General features: G+C 42.4%; 2 protein-coding genes and 1 pseudogene across 3 annotated transcripts in view; 1 reads left to right on the top strand and 2 right to left on the bottom strand.

Annotated features, from left to right (window-relative positions):
- The window catches only part of pan3 (poly(A) specific ribonuclease subunit PAN3), a 28,140-nt gene extending 26,583 nt beyond the window's left edge, over positions 1–1,557 (bottom strand). Inside the window, exon 1 of one of the 2 annotated variants that reach the window (XM_034108459.2) lies at positions 1,298–1,557. The gene's annotated coding sequence lies outside the window, so the exon portion shown is untranslated. Of the gene's footprint in view, positions 1–1,087; positions 1,182–1,297 lie in introns of those variants that run through there. The other variant, XM_034108458.2, reaches the window with a different exon arrangement.
- On the bottom strand, positions 836–13,691 carry LOC117465584 (PAN2-PAN3 deadenylation complex subunit pan3-like; annotated as a pseudogene).
- Positions 13,692–14,239: 548 nt separating this feature from the next.
- On the top strand, positions 14,240–24,397 carry flt3 (fms related receptor tyrosine kinase 3). The gene is made up of 24 exons (XM_034108540.1): positions 14,240–14,339; positions 15,079–15,161; positions 16,678–16,823; positions 16,902–17,026; positions 17,132–17,243; positions 17,645–17,784; positions 17,945–18,126; positions 18,217–18,358; positions 18,442–18,619; positions 18,703–18,803; positions 18,892–19,000; positions 19,082–19,296; positions 19,379–19,491; positions 19,570–19,702; positions 20,189–20,293; positions 20,383–20,493; positions 20,598–20,754; positions 20,920–21,026; positions 21,138–21,259; positions 21,782–21,904; positions 21,984–22,095; positions 22,171–22,270; positions 23,489–23,594; positions 23,691–24,397. The coding sequence occupies exons 1-24, from the start codon at positions 14,330–14,332 to the stop codon at positions 23,889–23,891; spliced, it is 3,033 nt and encodes a 1,010-aa protein (XP_033964431.1). The 5' UTR covers positions 14,240–14,329; the 3' UTR covers positions 23,892–24,397.
- The last annotated feature ends 1,687 nt before the right edge of the window (positions 24,398–26,084 follow it).

Below are 26,084 nucleotides of genomic sequence, written 5' to 3' on the forward strand. Positions count from 1 at the left end.
ACCAAAGTTTAGCAAATAGTAACTGTAGCAAGATAGTTTAAACAGAATTGAAGGTTAAGCATGTGTGTTAATGTCAGCACTATTACGTGTTTGAAATGTAAACATTTATACAACTGCAGAGTGAGACACTACTACAATATCCACTTAGTATAATTTAATAACAAACTTGTTGCAACACGTACTGGTTTCAATGGCTCCGGGTTTAATGGGACGTAGTGAGCGTTTGGTGTTGCATGTGCATTTGAGTTACTTGCGGTTTGTTTACGTTGGAAAACAACGCTAAACCCCGTGAAGAGCTAACGTGGCTAGGCTAAGTTACCAAACATTACACTTCAGTTACATCCCAACATCAACACGATAGTTCACAATCACATCATCCAAGTGAAACAGAATAACGGGACTAGTACTAACACTGAAGACGCCTATCTCAATACACAACCAAACGCATTCAAGTTGAATATAGCGTTCATTTCAACGCTAGTTGAGCTAATGCTAAGCTACGGTAGTGTCGCGGGTTTCTGCCCACTCACAGCTGTCACACACAAACACCAGGCCTCCTCCGTGAGAACAGCATGGCTAATGTTACACCTGGTTACAAAACATAAAAACCACCTGAAGACAGAGCTAACGTTATCCATAAGGAAGCCTTAGTGTAAAACATGTGCCAGCTACACACTGAAGGCTTTGGATAATGTTTTGCGGGCAAAGGTAACCCACGTTGTTTTGGGGTGAAGAGGCCTCACTGAATCCCCGGGCTAGATTTTAACAAAGCCCAACAAGGCCCAAAAGTAAAGTCGCAGCCAGTCGCCCCGTGTGAGGCCAGTTTACTCACTGGTTAAAGCTGCCCCTCCAGAGACGTGCCTGCAGGCCCCATTGTTTCGCTTTTCTTGGACACACCGGTCCCCCCAGGGCAGGCTGCTGCGGGTCCGCCGAGGGGAAACCCCGTCCCGCCGGCCATGGACAGCGGGACGGGGCTCCCGCCGCCGTGCATAGGCAGGCTTCCCATGGACGGCTCATCGTGCAGGAACTGACACTCTTCTCCATAAAAGCAGGTTTTGTCTTTTGCGTAATATCGGCAAAACTTCACCTTGACATTGGGTATCCCGGCAACCCCTAGCGGAGCAGCTGAAGCTGGGAGTCCACTGTTCATGGCACCGCTGCTGCCGGAAGACTCGCACACATAGAGACGCAGAGAGCTAGCCACTTAGCCTGCTAGCCTGCACACAGTTCCCCCCTTAAAGGAGCGGATTAATGTCACTGGAGCTGGTGAAGAACGTTAAAACGCTGCAGTACTCACATTATAAGGCTAAGATGCTTTTTGGTTTGAGAAACTATCTCTGCATGCGTCAAATCCTGGTCGTCGTTGTTGTCGCTATCCATGCAGCTGCCTTCTTTGCAAAGTAGCCTGTTGTTGTTTTTTCTCGCAGACACTAGACAGGCTAGGGACCAGCTAGCATTGCTTTGCATTGTGGGTAGAGCGTTTACATGATGAAAATGAACGTCGCAAATTCAACTTGCAGCACTGTGATATTGTGAATCAAAAGAATAACGTCGCCCAAATGATCCATGTTTGCAGAATAAAAAAATGCTATTCAGTCTATGCGTTCACCTGTCAGATGTGTTTATTGCACAATTAACCTATGTTACATTGTTGCAACAAAGCTTATAAATACTAAATGTACATAAACGTACTGTGCAGCCACGTACTGTGTAGTATGTACAGAAAGCAATGCATGGGTAAGTAAGCAGTCTTTATTTAAACCAGATTTAAAACATTGAAAAACAATACATTAAATATGTGAGGCAAATGTATATGGCATTTTCATTTGAATTAATATATAAACAGCATATTGTACTCAAAATGATAATTACAGTAACCCTATGTATATTTTCTTAACTAATCATTTAAATACGACTCTATAACGACTTCAATGCACATTATTGTATTTTGTATTGGCTCCCATAATGGCATAACATCCCTTGTGAGATATTAAATTGTTCCCGTCTCATTATTTATGATTATCCTTCGGTGTTTGTTATTTAATAACTGTTTGCATGCTATATATTGGTGCCAGGCGTGGCGGACAACGTCATCGCTTCCAGTTAACTTCCTCTATTTAAGGTACACGCGCACATCATAGCATCAAAGCCTCGCGTGTGACCCGGGAGTATGTGACAGTGACAGAGAGAGAGCATCAAAGCGGAGGCACACCAACATGATTGCTGGTGAGTCAGAAAATACTGTTATTGTGAGGGTAAATAAAAAAAGGCCAGGATGCTTATAAGGAATATAAATGTTGCTGTTTAACCAAATGTAGTCAAATCATTTTTAGTTGTTTTTAGTATATTGCATTTTTGTATTTAACCTATGTACAATGTTTGTTACCTTAAAAAACGAAATGTTTACTCTAATTTACTACTAATACTAATTTAATGTCGACATTCATCTGTAGTTTAAAATTCAGTAAGAGGAACCTTTTAGATCGTGATCCCTTCATGAGAGACGGACACTTTATAATTCATCATTCAAAGCTACACAATTAATGCAATCATTAAAACAAGTTAAGCCCTCACATCATTGTATCCCTGTAATAAACAACTAAAACTCCAAGTAATAGGTTTTAAATTATGTTTACAAATGGTGTTTAAAAAGATATATAGTATTCTGTCCTTTATTAGCACTTTGAATATGAACATATAGTAGAGGTAAGCACATTGATACAAAATAAAAAAGATGCAAATTAAGAACATACAAAGACTTTACAAAACTTAAAACTGCATATAGGGATTGATTGATGTAAACACCTGTATATAAAAGGACAATTTAACTAATTTTGCAATAAATACTAATCAATAAACCACTGGAAGTACTTAAAATAAGCAATGTTGTTTTTCGTTTCTTGGCCCCCAAGCTATTTAGTGAGCATACAAATAGATTTACATTTTTATCTTTGACAGGTATCGTGTGCTGTGTGCTGTCAGGCTGCTCTGCTCTGATGGTGTCGCAGCGCAGAATCAGGCCTGCGTGCCAAATCATGAGGTACAAGCAGCAAAGGTCCTATTTGTGTTTCAACTGAGCAATTCAGTTAAATATATGAACTTATTTTTCTGGCTTACTATATATTTTATATTTGTATGCATTATTGAGTTAAGGCAAACAGTTATTCCTTGGTTAACGTGAATGATGTACAGGGACTGAGGGTTGGACATATATTGAATTTACATAACAGGTTTTACAGATCATTATATCATGTAATGTTTATTTACATCAGTCCACCACATTAGTTGCTGCTAGAATCTCATTGCCTATTGTCTTCCAAACATAAGGCCTAGCAGAATGAACAAAGATGTTTTGATTGTCTCTTAAATGTGGACTCACTTTGAAACCGAAAAAAACAAATTGCAGAGCAACAAGAGGTTGTGAAACATCGGAAAGGGAAATGGCAAAAACCTGACTAAAATTAAAAGTTGTATTTCTTCTTATCAGTTAGACATCTGTCAGTTTGTGTCATTTTCATAAAATCTTCTTAAGAAAACACAACCAAGACAAGGGGTTGAAGTCACAGAAGAGGCATAATTCTAAGACCTCAATGAACCTATTAATGTTAATGCCTTAAGGCACATGTGCCAAACTCAAGGCCCGGGGGCCAATCAGGCCCGTGGTGGATTTAATTTCGGCCCGCAGGATCTTTCTTAATTACTATTAGATCTGGCCCGCCGGTATATTACACGCACACCTTCACTCCATCCTGAGGGTCTCCTCAGCTCAGAGCTTGAGCCCAAACATTGATGACCCTGCACCCGAGATGCCAAATATCTGAACTAGCATCACAGAGCAGCAACTGAGTTCAATGGATGTTTCCTTCTGCACTTTCTCTCACGACAACAGGGCATGTTTTTTTTTTGTTGAGGGAAATAGTTTTGTTGAAGCTGTTGTGGCGTCAAACTCAAATACACAGTGGGCCAAAGTAAAAAAATGGGTGCTAGTGGAGGGCCGGACTGGTTCAATGTTTATTGCAAATATTGAAATGAACTTATTGCACATATTAAACCTGGAACTAGGGGTGGGCGATATTGAAAAATATGTTATCACGATATTTTCAGGCAGTATCACGATAGACGATATATATTACGATATTTTTCATGTCGATTATTATGGTTATTTTTCATGTTACTTAACAGTACAAGCACCGACAAGGTAACAGAAACTAAAACAAAAAGGAGTAACAGACCAACATAGCCTTTCAAGCTGGTTTTATTTCAGAAATAAAACCCTGAATGAACAAGTGAGCAGTGAACATCAATAAACATGAAAAGGAGGGTAAAACATAACTAAGTAAAACATAAAACATCAATGAGGGAAAGTCAGTGCCAAACAATTAAAATGTAAACTTTAGAGTAGACTTGAAGTGTAATAAAAGACTTTAGCATAACTGAAGGGAAAAACATAAAACGCCACAGCGTCAGTTATGTCTTTCCACCGTTTGCTAGTCTTTTCATCAGGAGCCCCTTTATGAAAAGCCTGCCCTATGGTTGCTCGCTGCAAAGAAAGGGGGCGGGGACTTTGGGAGCGTGTCAAACAACTCGGACTGAACGAAAGCAGAGGTGCGCTGACATTGTGAAATCGATCGGGCTTGATATATGGTGAAATTAAAATCAGTAGGTGAGGCTGGGGGAGCGGGAGGGCAAGAGGCTCTCCGTCCGCTGTCATAGCCCCCTGCGCCGCGCACGGAGAGCCTCTTCCCCTCCCGCTATTTTTTTTCGAATTTTTTTTTCAATTTTTTTTTATCACGATAGGACGATATCTCTGAAAAAGCATATCGTGGAGACCTAATATCGTCACGACGATATATCGTCATATCGCCCACCCCTACCTGGAACTAACAAAGCTTAATTTATTGCCTATAGAAACAACATTAAACAATCAGCTGCATTAATTTCTTATGGCTCTATCTGCAGCTTCTCCAGAGTCATTTCTTATGAGTACATTTCTCCACAGGCCAACAACAGCTTCAACAAAACTATTTCCCTCAAAGAGAAAACCAAACATGCCCTGTTGTCGTGAGAGAAAGTGCAGAAGGAAGCATCCATTGAACTCAGTGTGCTGCTCTGAGATGCTAGCTCAGATACTTGGCATCTCATCAGGGAGCAAGGTCATCAATGTTTGGGCTCAGGCTCTGAGCGGAGGAGACCCTCAGGATGGAGTGAAGGTGTGCGTGCAATATACCGGCGGGCCAGATCTAATAGGAATTAGAAATTATCCTGCGGGCCGAAATTAAATCCACCACGGGCCTGATTTGGCCCCCGGGCCTCGAGTTTGACTCATGTGGACTAGACGAAGCCGGAGTGGTTTTGCTTCCTCTGTCTGCAATCCAGAAGGTAGGCCTGACAGCACCTGCTCTAGGATCAGTTTCAGCCACAGTTTCCTCCAAGTCCCAATGTCTCTATCTTACAGACACACGAACTGCCAACTGTCAAAACAGGATACCTCAAAACTCCCATCCATTGAAGATTCATGACATCTACCAGAATGTCTTTGTTTTAGACAGCCTGCATTTCAATTGTAAACAGACACTTGGCCTTTAGCACAACTTTGGTTTCAACTTGGCACCTATATATGTTCTTGTGACATCCCAATAACATCAGGGTCTCTGCAGGAATCCTGGAGTCAGATGTAAAACCTTTCAAGACCTTTTTTAAGACCCTTTCCATACATTTTAAGACCTCGTCGCCACTTGGCGTTTTAACCGGTTACCTTGGCGACACATTTCCTATATACAGTATTGATTGTCCTTCCTCCTTCTCTTCCAACCATTTGGACGCAGACTTGCATTTCCTCATAACGATGTTGCTTAGCAACCGCCTTCGTGCGCTATCAAGCAGTGAGCGTGCGATGTCCTGTTCAGACATGGGCGTAGGAAGCATCCTCGATGTGGGTGGGACAATTTCACAGGGGGTGCAGGCAGGTGGTGAACCTCACCTCCTCTAGGGGCAAAGCATCAATCTGGTGCACTTTGAGAGCAACATTTGGGAATAAATCTATGGATACATCTCAACACCCAGACGAAACAGAACTGTAAACAGCTTGACTTTTTCTTTATGCATATTTTACAAATCACTCCCCTTTCAAACTGTATTCTTGTGTTACTGTCCTATTGTATGAGTTGGAATCATTTCATACCTGTTATTCTCTCGTTTTTTATAACTATAATGACCATATAAAGGTGTGCCTTGGAAATACTTGTTTACAGAGATAAACCAAACCTTTTGAGACGCACTACATAGACTAAAGTGAACTATCTAAACCCTCAGAGTCCTTCACTGAGCTGAGCTGGAGTCATCAGCCTCTCAGTCTGACAGGAGAGGACTCTTCCTCCACCTCTTTAATAACAGCGCCTTATATCCAGGTGCTAGTGGAGCACGCTCGTGAACTGTTAGCGCCGGGGCCTCGCTGCGGGGAAACTGTGGCGTGCATAATTTTACAACTAAAGACACAGCATGTGTACGGCTCTGAGAAGCAAGTGGAATGGATTTGATAGTGAAGCACTGACACAGCGCTCTACAGAGTGCGGCGAGTGGAGAGACCGATTCACGGACTTTCCACATGGTAAAAGTGGGGGGTCTAAACTAATCATTTTAAAAGGTGGGGGGGACTTGTCCCACCCTCATATAATGGCTGCGACGCCCATGTGTTCAGATGACATCAAACCCAACGGGATGCCATAAATAAACTACACAGAATCACACTACACACCTACGCAATGACTACATTCAGGCAGACTGTAGAATTCAACCTCTCTGAACCATTTACATACTTATTGAAAACAAGCTACACAATGTAACACCTTGGAAAATGCCGTTTAAAAGCCTTAATTTTCGCTAAATTGATTTATCAACTTTTAATACTTTTTAAGACCCCGCGGCCCCCCTGGACATGAAGTGTAGAAATCCTAATGCAGAAACATATCTCCACATGGGTATATGTCTTAGAAGGGCTTGAGGCGAAGACATATGTAAAAACAATAACGTTGTATAGTCTGATATAGCCACTGATGGTTTTGAGCAGAACAGCAGGCATTGCACATTTAAAAATACTCCCTTAGATAGACCTGCGTGGCGACACCATAAGCAAAGAAGAAAACAAACTCAATACGAGAAGCAGCAGGGTGCGAGTTCAACCTCTGAGGTGACGCTGGGTCTATTTCAGGGAAATGCTGCAAGGGTTGGAAGAACTAACTCACCCCACTTCCTCTTGGTGAAGAACGAGTCTGCTGCTGGGTCATTGAAGTGTCTGCTGAACATGGTCTCTGCACCCGCATGGAAGTCATAGGAGAACACTAAAGCTAGGGGGAAGGAAGGGGGATAGTGTTACTAACATTCACACCTGTATTTATCCAACTATTGCCACTTACAAATGACACACTTACAGTGGTCTCCGAAGGCCTTTGTGGTGAAGACCTCCCGCAGCGTAACAGAGTTCGAGTGCTGAATCTTCTTCCACATGTCCACCAGCATCATACACTTGGTGTTAACAAGGCGGAAACCTGTACACATTTGCAAAGATACACAACAGACAAACAGGCCATTAGAAATGAATAATTGGACGTCTTACAACTAGGACTGTCAAGTCAACGCGTTAATAACGCAAACAAAAATTAACGCCACTAATTATTTTAACGCATGTGTATTTTTTGTCCTCGGCCGCCCCGTAGCTTCAGAGCGCATCGAGTTTAAAATACCATCTACATACAAGCTTATGCTGACAGCCCCGCTCCTGCCGCCCGCTTGTGGCAGACCACACTTCCACGCTCACCGGCAGGCACCGACTGGCCATCGGGAGGACCGGGAGGGTGTGTGTATGTGTGGCCCGAGCGAGCGAGGGAGAGACCTTACGTGCATTGTTGTTGTTAGCATCTGGTGCTAGCTAGCTGCGCTAACGGATATAAGGAGCTGTTTAAATGAAAACAGAGGAGCGACATTTCGCCACAACTGCGCCGAGCACTTGACTTGATGCAGGAAGCAGACAGCGGGACATTGTAGGAGAAGTCAACACACACACACACAATGAGAGAGGTTCCAGGTTGAATTGAGGCGAATATTTGTAATGTTCAGAGGTTGTTGTGTTTAATATTCATGAGAATATTTGTCATTGTTCAAATGATAATAAACACATATAAAGCATATGTGTCCACTCATATATTGATAAGAGTATTAAAAACTAGAAAAAATATCCCTCTAAGGTACATTTAGAACAGATAAAAAATGTGCAATTAATTTGCGATTAACTATTTTAATCGACTGACAGCCCTACTTACAACACATCAGGGTCTCTGCAGGAGTCCTGAAGTCTAATGTAAAACCTTTTAAGACCTTTTTTTAAGACCCTTTCCATACATTTTAAGACCTCATCACCACTTGGAGTTTTAACCGGTCACACTTTACCTCACATTGACTATATACAGTATTGATTGTCCTTCCTCCTTATCTTCCACGCAGACTTGCATTTCCCCATAACGATGTTGCTTAGCAACCGGCGTAAACGGACCTTCGCGCTATCAAGCAGTGAGCGTGCGATGTCCTGTTCAGATGACGTCAAACCCAACGGGATGCCATCAATAAACTACACAGAATCACACTACACACCTACGCCATGACTACATTCAGGCAGACTGTGGAATACAACCTCTTTGGACCATTTATATACTTATCGAAAACAAGCTACAAAATGTAACACCTTGGAAAATGCCGTTTAATATCCTTCATTTTCGCTAAATTGATTTATCAACTTTTAATACTTTTTAAGACCCCGTGGACCCCCTGCAGATGCATTTCCTTTTAACTGGAAGTGAGGAGGAATCAATTTTTGCCTAGTTGCCTTGTCAATACACACATTGGATATTTTGGTTGTGGTGGTATATATGCATTTCCTTTTAAACGATTGCCCTTAGAATTAATAAACCTCATATGTGTTATGAGTCTTTGGAAGATAATTTGTTGTTATCGCCACATGTATTACCGTGTATCCTCCTCAGGCAGTAAGGCAGGTCATCCTTGCTGTTTGACGGCCTTGTAGCAGGAGGTGATGTAGCTGAAGTTGCTGGTCTTCTGCATGCGGTTGGGTGGAGGGAGGGCCTCGAGGGGGAAGAGGCTGTGGTAGCTGTCCACCTCAGACGGCACATCTACCAAAGCCAGACCGTAGTTTCAGATGAGAAAAAATAGCCCTTGCACACGGAAACCATAACAGATCCAGCATGTTAAAGAAGGTCACAGCCTACATAAACAATTAGTTGTTTTGACAAGAACTAGATTATTCAATTCCTATATGAATGGTTTTCACACATCTTTACAGTATGTTATTTTGCAGCTGAAATGATTGACATGAACCCTTTACCTGGGTTCTCCGAGTGGTCAATCTGGGCCATGGTTATTAGATGTCTGTTTATCAACTCCTGGAAGACAAACAGCAGAACATCAGACATGACGGACAAGAGAAGAAATCTAGTGAAAGACAGGTGGGTGATTGGGAGATACCTGTCGGAGTTCATCAGCCATGAAGAAAGACGGGGCGTTAGCTTTCGGCTGCATGTAAGCCACATTGGGCGCAGTGGGGGGATAGATATGATAGGTAGGAAACACCTGCAAAGAAACCAGAAAGAACAGCTTCCTATTTATCGAGAAATGAAAACCAATGTGCTCAGATGTTGTTCTTTTTGTCCAAGATTATAAGTTCCTGCCTACGCAAATGAATGTCATGAAACAAAACTCTAATCAAGATTTTAAAGAAGTGCTAAAAGTGTAAACAACGCCAGTTTAAACTGGTTAATACTAGGGATGCACGATATTGGTTTTTTGAAACCGATACCGATACCAATAACTTCCTGCTTCTCAAGACCGATACCGATAACCGATAATAATATAAATATATATTAAATGTACCTGTAGTTTTTGCACACCTGGTTAAATGATGAACTAGCTGACTGAATCCTTTATCTTCGACGAGGGAGAAGGGCTGGTCGTCAAGCGCCATCATGACTATGATGAAGTTAGAGATCGTTTTAGCCCTGGGGTCGTCTCTGGCAAACGTCTTGCCTTTTTCAAAAGCCTCGTCGATAGGTCAAAGCCCCGGTGCCTTTGCAGCTGGCTTTGGATTCGCCGCTAGTCCTGGCTTCACGGCCGCACACCATTTACGTCACAGCCAGGCACGAGTTAGGGAGCGCTGGATTTGTGAAGAACTCTCCTCTTCCTAAACCACTAATACCACAGTACTGGCAACACGGGAGGAGCCGAGTGAAAAACAAGTGCCCCTCATCCCAATCCACCCACACCGCAGTACTTTTTTCTTTTTTTTACCCAAAAAAATATTGTATATTATCGGGGCTATTAATACTTTTATCGGGATGAAGTCATAATTCCTATTATCGGACCGATAATTATCGTGCACCACTAGGTAATACCCGTTATTGGCTGCAATGAGGCCGTTTTATTTTAGATTGTGGTGATTGCATGAGAAAAGGGCAGCTTACAGACTGAAGTATGGGTCATGTGCAGTCAACACTCTTGCTTCTCAAGAAACCGAGATGTTTTAAATGCAGTTGTTTACACACCATTTTTTAGATATGTTTTATAATGTGGTGCTGCATCGTTGTATGTTTTCTTAAGTACTCTTCTTGTGTGTTCTCAGCTTTAGTCTGGCAGTATTACCCAAAAATAGACAGAAGGGCACTGTGTGCAGCACATACCATCCCAGACATTGGCGCGGGGGTGTTATCTGTGTAGAAGTAGGTCGTCCCCCCTACAGTCTCTTTCTGGATCATGTGAGGGCCCTGGTCAGCTGCACTGGTGGGCACCATGTAGTTGGCAGGGTTTGGGGTGTGACTGCGCCGGCGAGGAGCAGGTGAGGTGTGCGGTGAAATTTTTGGGGAGTGAAGAGGAGACGACCCCGCAGACAGAGACATGCCTATAATTGGAGACAGGAGCGCATGTGGAGATGTAAACAGAAGGGAATTCCCGAACCAGCAAAAGATTGGAAAACAAAACTAAGCCAAGTAGAAAGTGGAGCAAAGCAGATACAACAGGGGGGATTTGTCTCTAAACGATGCTCTGAAAAAACCCTCACCTGGAGCCAGTGCAGCAGCTGTGGAGCTGTTGAGGCCAGGATGTGGGAAGAGAGGAGAGGGGAAGGCCGGGACAGAGGACTGGGCCATGGGGGCCTGAGCCATCGGGGCTTGAGCCATGGGGGCCTGAGCCATGGGGGCCTGAGCCATAGGGGCCTGAGCCATGGGGGCCAGAGCCATGGGGGCCATTCGTGGAGCTCCCTTAGGGATGAACTCACTTGCTGCTGGGTTAGGAGCCTGGTGGTAAAAGAAAATACATGCAAGAGTTATAACAAATGTGCCACCCCTGTAAAAGGAAATAAAGACTAAAAAGAAAATTAAATGGATCCTAGTAAAATCCGAAGTACTTGCTCATAGAAAAGCACAATACTGAACATTAAAAAACACTTTGAAATAACTTTCTTGTTTTGAAAAGGATGCTTGTGTGCTCACCTTTCTCCTTTGGGAAATGCTAAGAGCACCAAAATCACTGAACAGTGAGGATGTCGGGGAGTTCACCGGATCTGTGGAGACCAAAGAGTGTGAGAGTTTGGCAGTGGCCCTTCAAACATCTGATGAATGAGTTTTACAATTCCCACAGATCGCTATATCAGCCTCACCATGAGTGCTGTGGCTGAAGTTCTTGGCACCATCGTTGAGGAGACTAGGAGAGCTGCTGCTGGTAGTCATTCGCTAAACACAACAGCAACAAGAAAAGATGTGTAACAGAAGACACTGATGAAATGTGTGAGTTATGATGTTTAACTAGTTTGTAAAAAAAATAACTACATGCAAAACATCTCAATAACTAGTGCATAGGTTTATCCGAGGACTTAAAGCAGCAATGATACCAAACAATGTACAGAACAGCACCCTCTCATACCTGCATCATTGAGTATTTAGTCTCTGCTGGGCTCCCAAACCCATTGACCCCGATAAAGCTGCTGCTGAAGTAAGAGTTGGTGAGATTGGCATCGTTCAGAGACGCACCCTCCATCCCTGGGACTGTGGATGACAGAAACCAAAGTTTAGCAAATAGTAACTGTAGCAAGATAGTTTAAACAGAATTGAAGGTTAAGCATGTGTGTTAATGTCAGCACTATTACGTGTTTGAAATGTAAACATTTATACAACTGCAGAGTGAGACACTACTACAATATCCACTTAGTATAATTTAATAACAAACTTGTTGCAACACGTACTGGTTTCAATGGCTCCGGGTTTAATGGGACGTAGTGAGCGTTTGGTGTTGCATGTGCATTTGAGTTACTTGCGGTTTGTTTACGTTGGAAAACAACGCTAAACCCCGTGAAGAGCTAACGTGGCTAGGCTAAGTTACCAAACATTACACTTCAGTTACATCCCAACATCAACACGATAGTTCACAATCACATCATCCAAGTGAAACAGAATAACGGGACTAGTACTAACACTGAAGACGCCTATCTCAATACACAACCAAACGCATTCAAGTTGAATATAGCGTTCATTTCAACGCTAGTTGAGCTAATGCTAAGCTACGGTAGTGTCGCGGGTTTCTGCCCACTCACAGCTGTCACACACAAACACCAGGCCTCCTCCGTGAGAACAGCATGGCTAATGTTACACCTGGTTACAAAACATAAAAACCACCTGAAGACAGAGCTAACGTTATCCATAAGGAAGCCTTAGTGTAAAACATGTGCCAGCTACACACTGAAGGCTTTGGATAATGTTTTGCGGGCAAAGGTAACCCACGTTGTTTTGGGGTGAAGAGGCCTCACTGAATCCCCGGGCTAGATTTTAACAAAGCCCAACAAGGCCCAAAAGTAAAGTCGCAGCCAGTCGCCCCGTGTGAGGCCAGTTTACTCACTGGTTAAAAGCTGCCCCTCCAGAGACGTGCCTGCAGGCCCCATTGTTTCGCTTTTCTTGGACACACCGGTCCCCCCAGGGCAGGCTGCTGCGGGTCCGCCGAGGGGAAACCCCGTCCCGCCGGCCATGGACAGCGGGACGGGGCTCCCGCCGCCGTGCATAGGCAGGCTTCCCATGGACGGCTCATCGTGCAGGAACTGACACTCTTCTCCATAAAAGCAGGTTTTGTCTTTTGCGTAATATCGGCAAAACTTCACCTTGACATTGGGTATCCCGGCAACCCCTAGCGGAGCAGCTGAAGCTGGGAGTCCACTGTTCATGGCACCGCTGCTGCCGGAAGACTCGCACACATAGAGACGCAGAGAGCTAGCCACTTAGCCTGCTAGCCTGCACACAGTTCCCCCCTTAAAGGAGCGGATTAATGTCACTGGAGCTGGTGAAGAACGTTAAAACGCTGCAGTACTCACATTATAAGGCTAAGATGCTTTTTGGTTTGAGAAACTATCTCTGCATGCGTCAAATCCTGGTCGTCGTTGTTGTCGCTATCCATGCAGCTGCCTTCTTTGCAAAGTAGCCTGTTGTTGTTTTTTCTCGCAGACACTAGACAGGCTAGGGACCAGCTAGCATTGCTTTGCATTGTGGGTAGAGCGTTTACATGATGAAAATGAACGTCGCAAATTCAACTTGCAGCACTGTGATATTGTGAATCAAAAGAATAACGTCGCCCAAATGATCCATGTTTGCAGAATAAAAAAATGCTATTCAGTCTATGCGTTCACCTGTCAGATGTGTTTATTGCACAATTAACCTATGTTACATTGTTGCAACAAAGCTTATAAATACTAAATGTACATAAACGTACTGTGCAGCCACGTACTGTGTAGTATGTACAGAAAGCAATGCATGGGTAAGTAAGCAGTCTTTATTTAAACCAGATTTAAACATTGAAAAACAATACATTAAATATGTGAGGCAAATGTATATGGCATTTTCATTTGAATTAATATATAAACAGCATATTGTACTCAAAATGATAATTACAGTAACCCTATGTATATTTTCTTAACTAATCATTTAAATACGACTCTATAACGACTTCAATGCACATTATTGTATTTTGTATTGGCTCCCATAATGGCATAACATCCCTTGTGAGATATTAAATTGTTCCCGTCTCATTATTTATGATTATCCTTCGGTGTTTGTTATTTAATAACTGTTTGCATGCTATATATTGGTGCCAGGCGTGGCGGACAACGTCATCGCTTCCAGTTAACTTCCTCTATTTAAGGTACACGCGCACATCATAGCATCAAAGCCTCGCGTGTGACCCGGGAGTATGTGACAGTGACAGAGAGAGAGCATCAAAGCGGAGGCACACCAACATGATTGCTGGTGAGTCAGAAAATACTGTTATTGTGAGGGTAAATAAAAAAAAGGCCAGGATGCTTATAAGGAATATAAATGTTGCTGTTTAACCAAATGTAGTCAAATCATTTTTAGTTGTTTTTAGTATATTGCATTTTTGTATTTAACCTATGTACAATTGTTTGTTACCTTAAAAAACGAAATGTTTACTCTAATTTACTACTAATACTAATTTAATGTCGACATTCATCTGTAGTTTAAAATTCCAGTAAGAGGAACCTTTTAGATCGTGATCCCTTCATGAGAGACGGACACTTTATAATTCATCATTCAAAGCTACACAATTAATGCAATCATTAAAACACAGTTAAGCCCTCACATCATTGTATCCCTGTAATAAACAACTAAAACTCCAAGTAATCAGGTTTTAAATTATGTTTACAAATGTGTGTTTAAAAAGATATATAGTATTCTGTCCTTTATTAGCACTTTGAATATGAACATATAGTAGAGGTAAGCACATTGATACAAAATAAAAAAGATGCAATTAAGAACATACAAAGACTTTACAAAACTTAAAACTGCATATAGGGATTGATTGATGTAAACACCTGTATATAAAAGGGACAATTTAACTAATTTTGCAATAAATACTAATCAATAAACCACTGGAAGTACTTAAAATAAGCAATGTTGTTTTTCGTTTCTTTGGCCCCAAGCTATTTAGTGAGCATACAAATAGATTTACATTTTTATCTTTGACCAGGTATCGTTGTGCTGTGTGCTGTCAGGCTGCTCTGCTCTGATGGTGTCGCAGCGCAGAATCAGGCCTGCGTGCCAAATCATGAGGTACAAGCAGCAAAGGTCCTATTTGTGTTTCAACTGAGCAATTCAGTTAAATATATGAACTTATTTTTCTGGCTTACTATATATTTTATATTTGTATGCATTATTGAGTTAAGGCAAACAGTTATTCCTTGGTTAACGTGAATGATGTACAGGGACTGAGGGTTGGACATATATTGAATTTACATAACAGGTTTTACAGATCATTATATCATGTAATGTTTATTTACATCAGTCCACCACATTAGTTGCTGCTAGAATCTCATTGCCTATTGTCTTCCAAACATAAGGCCTAGCAGAATGAACAAAGATGTTTTGATTGTCTCTTAAATGTGGACTCACTTTGAAACCGAAAAAAACAAATTGCAGAGCAACAAGAGGTTGTGAAACATCGGAAAGGGAAATGGCAAAAACCTGACTAAAATTAAAAGTTGTATTTCTTCTTATCAGTTAGACATCTGTCAGTTTGTGTCATTTTCATAAAATCTTCTTAAGAAACACAACCAAGACAAGGGGTTGAAGTCACAGAAGAGGCATAATTCTAAGACCTCAATGAACCTATTAATGTTTAATGCCTTAAGGCACATGTGCCAAACTCAAGGCCCGGGGGCCAAATCAGGCCCGTGGTGGATTTAATTTCGGCCCGCAGGATCTTTCTTAATTACTATTAGATCTGGCCCGCCGGTATATTACACGCACACCTTCACTCCATCCTGAGGGTCTCCTCAGCTCAGAGCTTGAGCCCAAACATTGATGACCCTGCACCCGAGATGCCAAATATCTGAACTAGCATCACAGAGCAGCACACTGAGTTCAATGGATGTTTCCTTCTGCACTTTCTCTCACGACAACAGGGCATGTTTTTTTTTTGTTGAGGGAAATAGTTTTGTTGAAGCTGTTGTTGGCCTGTGGGAAAATGTAATCATAAGAAATTACTCTGGAAAAGCTGCAGATAGAGCCATGAGAAATGAATGCAACTGATTATTTAATGTTTAATGTTGTTTTTATAGGCAATCATTTAAGCTTCGTTAGTTCCAGGTTTAATATGTGCAATAAGTTCATTTCAATAAGTTCTGCAATAAACATTGAACCAGTCCGGCCCTCGACTAGTACCCATTTTTTTATTTTGGCCCACTGTGTATTTGAGTTTGACCCCCCTGCCTTAAGGGGACCGTTCAAAAATCATATTTGTTCTTCTTACCTGTAGTGCTTTTTATCAATCTATATTGTGAGTTGCTAAGGGAGGTGGAAATTGCTGTAGAGATCTCTGCCTTCACTCAAATATACACACAAGTTTGTAAAGCTGAGTTGACAAACTGATGTATCCACAGACCTTTATGTGAACGACTGTTGGAGATGTTAACATTAATGTGAACTGTCCCTTTGAAATGACTGGTATAAAGTCAGCTTTTCTTGTAAATGTGTTTTTCACACCTAGACAAAATCTTGATGTTGCTCCCACACCGAAAGCTACTTAACGAAGGGTGATTGAATGTTAACCCGTGTCTTTTATGTGGAGTGTTTTGTGCCGGCGGACCATCTGAATGCGTCTGGGTCAGTCAGCGTTGAGGTGTGTGTCGGTAAGAAACTCATCATCTCCCTGCAGCACTTCTCCGAACAGCCTGTCTGCAGCTGGATCCGAGGAGCAGACACAGTAATCACAGTGTAAGTGAATTATTAACTGTTCTCACTTTTAATATGTATTTATTTTATATATTGAATGTTTTATTTAAACCTCATCAGAAATGGGAGTGAGTCCTTGGTCCTACCCAAGCTTTCTGAGGACGATTCAGGGGAGTACACGCTGAGATGTGAAACCAGCGACGGGGCCAGTTCCTCAATGAATGTGTCTCTGAAAGTAGCCATGAGTGAGTTCCAGCTCTCTCATATCTCCTCACATCTCTGCTATGCTAAGTCCGACTGCCAACAAACACTGTCATACTGAAAACTAAGTAAAATATTTGTTTTTATAGATCGTCCCTCAAAACCAAAGCTGACAATTGACAAAGATGAAATCCGATACACATCCCCTTCTTTGACATGCATCTCTGAGGACTGCCCTAAGCCCACTCTCAAATGGACTGGGTAAGATGTTAGCCATTACGTTTGTATTCATGATTCAGAGTACCGTACTTTTCGGACTATAACGCGCACCTGCATATAAGCCGCAGCAGCTAAATTGTCCGTCTGTCTTGCTCTCGTTCTGTCTCTCGGTTCCACTTTTACTTTGGCGCGCGACCTGTCTCACTCTTTTCCGGCCTCCAGCTTTTCCTGCTGGAGCCCGCCGCTTAAAGGTGGCGGGCGCGGACCGGTCCTAGAGCCCATCGTGTTAAAGGTGGTTAATTTTACCTGTAAAATCCATAGATTTAGGAGGTTCCCCGTTAGCTGTACAAAAAAAATGGGGAGAAAGTCGCGGCTTATAGTCCGAAAAGTACGGTATATCAGAGTAGTTGGGTTTTCTAAATGTTGATCCTCCTTTTGAACAGAAACCCAGATGAGACAGTTGTTTCTGCAAACAGTGGACGTACACAAATCGTTATATCCACCAGTGACTATTCAGAGACAGGAGTGATGTGCTGTGCCACTAACGCTCGAGGACAAGAATGCTCCCAACTGTATGACTATGGTAATTCAATATCTCAACAAATGAATTCAATACATCATACATCAATGATCAATGATCAAAGACGTACATTTAGCACGTTTTTAACCACCTGAAACGTGGGAGGAAAAATAGTTCATGTACTAGCAAATAGTAATTGGAGTAAATCAAATCTGTGTTTCAGACCTGGACAGTGAATTCATGAAAGATGATGAAGTTTCTAATTTGACTGTGAGCCCTGGTGAGCCTTTACTCCTTCGCTGTCGAGCGACACACCCGCATAAGACGATTGCACTTGGGTGGGAAAAGGGCAGAAAAAAATTGGACATTTGGAAAAATAGATGCTCGTCTACCGTCAAGAGAGAGGTATTTAGATACATTTTAATTCACCGTAGTAAAGCATAAATCCCAAACTATAGCATTATCCAAATAATATGATAAATGTTTTTATCCCAGATCTGCATTAAATCTGACATACATCAAGGAAGTTCTATGCGCTACCTGTTTATCGAATCAGCGAGCAGTGACCACAGTGGCACTTATACCTGCAGCAGACCAAACACCAACAAAACAAAGTCTGTCAACATTCAGGTCCAAGGTTAGTTTCACCGGATTGAACTTTCTCATTCAAACTGTTGACATGTTTGTACACGTACTGATTTGTCTCCTGTGTTGCCTCAGCTGAGGGTTTCCTCTCCGTCCAGCTGAATAAAAGCAAGATCCTCCCCGCTCACAACGCCTCCACATCCTGTCTGCAGGCCAGTGTTTCCTACCACCCTGTGCTGGAGAAGTGCTACTGGGAGACTCCTGATAAAACAGAGATTGAATGTGAAAAAAAGACTTGGGTTACAAAACACAGGTAGCTGCATGGAAATACTGTATAATCCCAGTGTATTATTCATGAGGTATGACTTTGGGATGGTTTCATATTTATTTCCTCAGGACTGTGAAGCTATGTGTCACACTCAAATCCGGAGATTATAAATTACATGTGGAAGCTGGAGGACTAAAAGACACAAAAACCATATCAGTGTGTGTTGCAGGTACGAGAGAGTGTGTCTCCTTTGTATTAAGTCCTGCACATTATATCCGTAAACGTTCAAAGGAGATTGACTATTGACTTTGTTACAGACCCACCAAAGTTCCGATTCGAGGACATCAATAACACCTTAACTTTTGAGACTGTGGCTCTTGTGCCGGCAAATTATACCTGGAAGTCCTGTGATTTGTCGAATTACAGGTATGCTCTCTGTCAGATTGTCCCGTTGTGGCCTCTGTTGTCCACCCAGATGTCCTCAACTCCCTGCTCTCTGTCTCAAAGCAGCTGTGAAACTGCGTCTAACTGGAATGATATCCCAGGAGCGTCTCACACAGACTCTGACGTCTCCTGTCAGAAGACCACCAGGAGCTCTCTGAGCAGAAGTCAAGTGAAAGAAAACTATGTATGGTTCTGCCTGACAAACTCACTCGGCGCCTGGTGCCAAAACCGCTACATAGTAGACAACAGAGGACCCCATACAGGAATGTCCTTCGGAGGTAGGGAGATTCATTTTCACATTTCACAACATAAAATGAAAGTGTTGTTTTCTCATGATACTTTCCTCGTTCTCGGTTTTAGCTGCTCCAAATCATGACCACAAAAGCTTGCTGCTGCTGAAAGTTGGCAGTTTGTTTCTGGTCATGGCGTTGGCAGTAGTTAGCGTGGTGCTCATTTACTTTGTCAAAAAGAAGGTACGTTTTGCACACTGACACACACAAAACACACGCTCACAAAAAGACATGACACTTACTACTTTGTGTTTCCAACAGAAACCTCAGTACCAGCCTCAGCTTCAGATGATCCAGATGGTTGGACCCAATGACAATGATTACATCTACATTGACTTCAAGGACTTTGGTTACGACAAGCAATGGGAGTTCCCCCGGGAGAACCTGGAACTGGGTATGAACTACCCCCCAAACACGATACAAGACTTCAGAGGTGGACGAACTAAACACATCCTTTACTTGAGTAAAAATACTGATACAATCATGTAAACAATCCCTTACAGTAAAAGCCCTGCGTTTAAAAGCTACGCCTCCATTGGACACATCACGATGTAACAATCACGCTTCTATTGGCTATACTCGGACACATTGCACATGATAGGCTAAGGGGCGGGACATCTCTAAGCGGTTGACCAATCACAACAGAGCCGGCCAGCTAACCAATCAGAGCAGACTGGGCTCTGGTTTCAGACAGAGGGTGAAAAGAGGTGCTGCAGCACAGGCAGTATGAGAAAAATAAGTTCAGTCAAGTTTAAAAGAAATGCTTTGCTCTTAAATGTAGAAAAGAGGTACAAGTACCTATAAAAGTGAACTCCCCTAAAATCTCAGCTGCCTGTTTGGATGTGTGCTGAGTGTCCTTGTGTCCTTGTGTCCTCCGCAGGTCCAGAACTGGGCTCTGGGGCTTTTGGCACGGTGGTCCAAGCTACGGCTTACGGCATCAACCAGGCTGGAGTCTCGCAGCAGGTGGCCGTCAAGATGCTTAAAGGTCAGCGTTTCATTTATTTATTCCGTGGAGGAAATGCAAACATGCTATGAAGGTCATTTCAGCAGCTGTTGTGATATTTGACGCTGCAGAGAAACACCAGACTGTGGAGAAAGAGGCCCTGATGTCCGAGCTGAAGATGCTGACTCACATCGGTCACCACGCAAACATTGTTAACCTGTTGGGGGCATGCACAGACTCAGGTACAGTTGGTGGTCATTGTGAGCTAATAACATCACAGGACAATACATGTACATGCATCACTAATATTCTTTCCCCCATTTTTGTATTTGTTTCCCTCATGCAGGACCCACGTACCTGATTTTCCAGTACTGCTGTTATGGAGATCTTCAGAACTACCTTAAGACAAACCGAGAGCTCTACCACAAGTCTGTCACCGACGCTTTCACCAAGGACCGATTCAGCAGCATTTACCACAACCTGCAGCCCAACAAAAGCTCTAGGTGGGGAAACACGGGGTAGGAGGAGAAATGTTGGGAATCATTTGGCGAAAAGGGCAAAAAAGGGTAGATCAATCATAAGGACAAGACTCTATATAAGTGAAGAAATATATATATATAAATATATATCTAGGAATTGACTTAAGTTCACCTTTGTGTTTTCTTCAGTGAGGGAGACAAAGCAGTGGATAATTACGTGCCCATGCACCGCTCTACCACCGGAGGGCAGGAGGACATCGCCCTGCTCCCCATCAAACTCCACGACAGCATTGAAGGTGATAAAGTACCTCCTGCATGTCAGATCACTTTCAGTTTTTCGTGCACAGAGAAGCAGATCCTTCTGAGTTTTTGACTGACTCTTACTGATGATGCCGGTTTCTCTGCAGAACCTTTGATTTACGAAGACCCGGACGATCTGACGGACGACGCGCAGACCCTGACCTTTGACGACCTGCTCAGCTTCGCCTTCCAGGTGGCCAAAGGCATGGAGTTCCTCTCCTCCAAGAACGTAAGAGACAAAGGGCCACACTGTTAAAACGTCCCACATTCACACCATGGTCAGCCCCATACTGTACAATCAATGGTTCTAGTTTATATGCAGTATTTAGTGTATTCTTATGGGTTGATTACGCAGACAAAACAAGCTGTTTGAGGAATTTAGGAAATAGTTTTGGGCATTTTTCAGAAATATATGACATTCTTTAAATAAACAATTGATTAATCCTGAAAGAAAAACTGCATATTAATTGGTAGTTTGAAAAAAAGACTATTTGTAAATAGAAAGACTTAATTGTATCAACATATATGTGTTATCACACTCTTGGATTGTAGATATAATCTTTTCTTTATTAAACATTCCTAGCCTATTGTATCTCCGGTCAGTTTGAGACACATTTTTATGGGTATTATAAAAGATAAATGTTTTCAACCTCCATTTTAGTAAATAAATAGATTTACAAGGAATACAAAATGTGTAAATGTCATACTTGTTGTTATGTGTTTGACTCCTGATTGGTCCGTCTGTCTGCAGTGCATCCATCGAGACCTGGCTGCTCGTAACGTGTTGGTGACGAAGGGTAGAATGGCGAAGATCGGCGACTTCGGACTGGCTCGGGACATCGACAACGACTCCAACTACGTCGTGAGAGGAAATGTACGTCGGACATTCACATTAAATCATTCATTGGTTGTTTTATCCTTTCGCATATTTAACGGCTGACGTGGCTTTGCAGGTGCGTCTGCCAGTGAAGTGGATGGCACCAGAGAGCACCTTCCAGGGCATCTACACCATGAAGAGCGACGTCTGGGCCTATGGCATTCTGCTCTGGGAGATCTTCTCACTTGGTAATCCTCTACCAGCTTTTTACATGAGGAGCACATTGAAAAGACAAGCACATAATCTGTCTGTGTGACTCTCAGGCGTTACTCCGTACCCGGGCATGAAGGTGGACCACGCGTTCTATTCAATGATCGAGAGAGGATTTAAGATGGAGTGTCCTTACTACGCCAACGAGTCTGTGTGAGTGTCACCTGGCGTATGCAACCCTTGTATTTCAATAGATTTAGGACACGGAATAACCTCGAGACCAGGGGTTCTCAAAGTTTTGATGAGTGAGGGCCAACTTAGGTACCCAAACCCAATATTGGATTGAGGGCCGCCCAAGAAAAAACGGAACACAAAATAATTCCAAAACAAATCCTTTCTTTATTGTACTAACCCATTACCGCAACTCGCGAGATGCCTAGTTGCCATGCAACCAGTAGTCTAGCAAACAAGCTGTCATTCATAATTTAGGAATGACAACCCAGGGGGCGCAGTTTTACCATTCTTAAATTCCATTCTAATTCTTACTAGATACAACCATGGAGGATTAAAATATAACGCATGCATTTCAGCGTGTCACATTAACTATCGCGGGCCGCCAGAAACATTTCCGAGGGCCGCCATTGGCCTGCGGGCCGCACTTTGAGAACCCCTGCTCTGGACACTATGATAAAGTTCAAATGTTTTCATCATAATAATCACAATGAAGAGTAGATGTAAAAACTGTATATAAATATGCATGCTGCTATAGATTTTTAAAAGCGTGGCCACGTCTAGCAGTGATGGAAAGTTACTCGGTACTAATGTGATGTACTCGAGTACATTTTAAGGCTTGTTTCCGTTTCCTGCTTCTTCTTCTTTCCCAGATGTATTAGGAGATGTTGTCCTTCTTACTTCACTGCAGTTATTTAGGAACTTACTTCATTTAAAACAATTAAAATATTCAGCTTGTAATAAAATATTTTAAATTGTTATGATGTATTGTTTCACTTTAGACCGTTTTCAAAACCAAACAGTAGATAAGATAAGATAAGATGAACCTTTATTAATCCCCGAGGGGAAATTCAGTTGTACAAAGCAGCAACAGGGTAAGCGTGAAAAAAAAACAGTACAGCAAAGATTCACACAGATCAATAAAATCTAAAATAAATCATAAATAACATAAAATCAAGGAAATAATGATAATAATGATAATAATAATAAAAGACTATGAAAATAGGAGATAAATAAAAATAAGAGTAAAACAACTGTCAGCATATATACATATTTGGTCATCATCTAAGTTATAAAGTGCGGAATAAGTTAAAGTGACAAGTTAACATGGGTTGTGGAAACAGTGTATATTTACGACCAGTAGTTCATGTACCTGTTACAATATATCAAATCTGCTTTCTCCGTGACTTACTTCTGCAGGTACGGGATGATGTGTAAGTGTTGGGCTCTGGATCCCTGCGACCGTCCATCTTTCTCCAAACTGGTGTCCTTCATGTGTGATCAGCTGACAGACATAGAGGAGCAGGTATGTCAACGTAATATGGGTAGAAAAGAAGACGACTTTAATCATTTTCAGCTCCACAGAAATATTAATATTGTTTCTTTTCTCTTCCTCTTTCAGCTGTACCATAACATGCCCGACCAGGAATCCAGCATCTACCAGAACGCAGCCCCCATTTTGGACATTTCCGCCTTGACACAACAAAACGAGAACAAGGCGGCCAACGATTACTGTCGAACCCACGCGACTGAAGAGAGCAAAGCAGAAGTGTCTGGAACTGTGGCCGCTGAGGAGAAGCTGAAGACATCTGATGCAGAGTGATAACCTTTCCCTGAATGCATTTTGACCAAACATGCCTTAAATATTCATTTTTTATATTTCTCATAGTATCTCAAGATAACCGTAGAATGCACTTGCTTTATGTCCTTTTGTAATATTGTCAGAAAACAAGATTTTATCAAATGTGGCCTGAATATAAAAAAAAATGTTTTTGTTTTATATTTTTCAATTGTGCAGCTAAAAAACAGTTTCATCGATACAACTTCTCAGGACTATGGACATGTTGAAGATAGTACGCCTGCATACTGTAGCAACTGTTTGGTTTTACATGTTATCAGTATAATATGTATTTGTATGCACTGGTAAAAGTGTTGTATTTTTTTATACTAGATGAGCAGCTATTACTTAAGCCAGTTTATGTGCACTTATATATTATTATCAAAACAAGCTTTTTCTACTGTGAAAAGTGGATTTCTTATGTGCCTTTGGGTTTGTAAGCATTATACCTGCAATAAAATGCACATTTAACAATAAAAGGTTAACAACAATGGGTGTGCATATTTCTAATGTGTCAAAAGCGATGTTCATAGTCTACCTCAGGCAGAGCAACAGAGGAGGGATCCCTCTCCCAGGACGGACAGACGTGCAATAGATGCCGTGTGTACATTGAAAAGATAATACATTTACAACTAAGGTAGACCAAAAGTTAGGAAATGCATGTGTCTGTAATAAGAAGATGAATCCACGAGGATGTCAGCAATCCTGTGGGAGCCATCAGGGAAGTAGTGTGATGAGGCAGGCAGGACCGCAGATACGGGTTCAGCCACGACTCGAAGTCCAGGAATCAGATCCAGAACTCAGGATCCAGGACTCTGGATAGAGGACATAGGACTCAGGATCCAGGACTCCAGATAGAGGACACAGGACCGCAGCAACAGGATCAGCCACGACTCGAAGTCCAGGACTCAGATCCAGAACTCAGGATAGAGGATCCAGGACACAGGACCGCAGCAACAGGATCCCGGCGTAGATAGACACCAAAGAGACATGTGGGGGAAGCTGGGTTATTGGGAACATGAGAGCACACAGGTACAGACAGAGAGAAGGAAGAAGTAAGATGTCCCCCGACAGTCTAAGCCTATAGCAGCTAAACTAACGTGTCTACGTACACGGTCTCCCTTAGGATAGGGTGAGGGAAAGGGGTAGCACTAAGCAGTAAGGAACAGAGGTGGAGAGGCACAACGTGTCTACGTACACTCCCTTAGGATAGGGGGAGGGAAAAGAGTAGGAACTAAGATGTATGCGCCACATCTATACCATGAGCGCATTGCTCCTAAAAAGTGTTTCTGGCACTGACACCAATCAACTGTTGTGCGTCGACTCGGCAGGGATCAAGGCACGTACATGCCTCTCCCTGCTTCCACCGTACACACCACCAAATTACATCCTTACCATCAGTAAGGAAAAAGAGTAAGAACTAAGATGTATAGGTGAAGAGGCACAACATGTCTACGTCAATGCACTCTTATTAGATTATTTAATTGTATCACTATAAGCTTTATCAAAAAGGAAGGTCTTAAGCGCACTCTTAAAAACGGATAGGGTGTCTGCCGCCCGAACACAAACTGGAAGCTGATTCCACAAATGTGGAGCTTGATAAGAAAAGGCTCTGGCTCCCATTGTACTTTGAGAGACTCTAGGAACAACCAACAACCCTGCATTCTTGGAACGCAATGCCCTAGTAGGACAGTAGGGTATAATGAGTTCTTTAAGGTAAGATGGCGCCTGCCCATTAAGGGCTTTGTAGGCGAGAAGAAGAATTTTCAATTCTATCCTGTGTTCTATAGGGAGCCAGTGTAAGGCAGCCAGAACAGGAGTAATGTGGTCCCTTTTCCTAACTCTGGTTAGTACACGAGCTGCAGCATTTTGAATCAGCTGAAGCGACTTGACTGACTTCTTGGTACTCCCTGATAATAAGGAGTTACAATAATCCAACTAGTTTCTCTGCATCGTGTTGAGACAAGATATGCCTACAATAACACTTTGGTTCAACATATCTGGTACAAACTCCCCAATTGTTGTGATACATGTTGCAATTACCTTGAATTTGTACATTGTACATGCCAGCAGTGCAGGACTCAAACCCCTGTGGGAAAAGTCAGGCTGTATGGGTTAAAAAAACAAACAGTGTACAGCAGGAGGAGGAGTTTCCCCTCCCCTCGGAGCAGGAAGTGT

Source organism: Pseudochaenichthys georgianus, chromosome 20 (genome assembly GCF_902827115.2).
Source record: "Pseudochaenichthys georgianus chromosome 20, fPseGeo1.2, whole genome shotgun sequence".
Taxonomy (NCBI): domain Eukaryota; kingdom Metazoa; phylum Chordata; class Actinopteri; order Perciformes; family Channichthyidae; genus Pseudochaenichthys; species Pseudochaenichthys georgianus.

What these genes read in the sequence shown, in the direction of transcription:
- flt3 (XM_034108540.1), top strand. An exon ending in CATATCAGTGTGTGTTGCAG is followed by an intron (nt 18,804 to 18,891) that starts GTACGAGAGAGT and finishes ACTTTGTTACAG; the next exon opens with ACCCACCAAAGTTCCGATTC. An exon ending in ACTACGTCGTGAGAGGAAAT is followed by an intron (nt 21,905 to 21,983) that starts GTACGTCGGACA and finishes GTGGCTTTGCAG; the next exon opens with GTGCGTCTGCCAGTGAAGTG.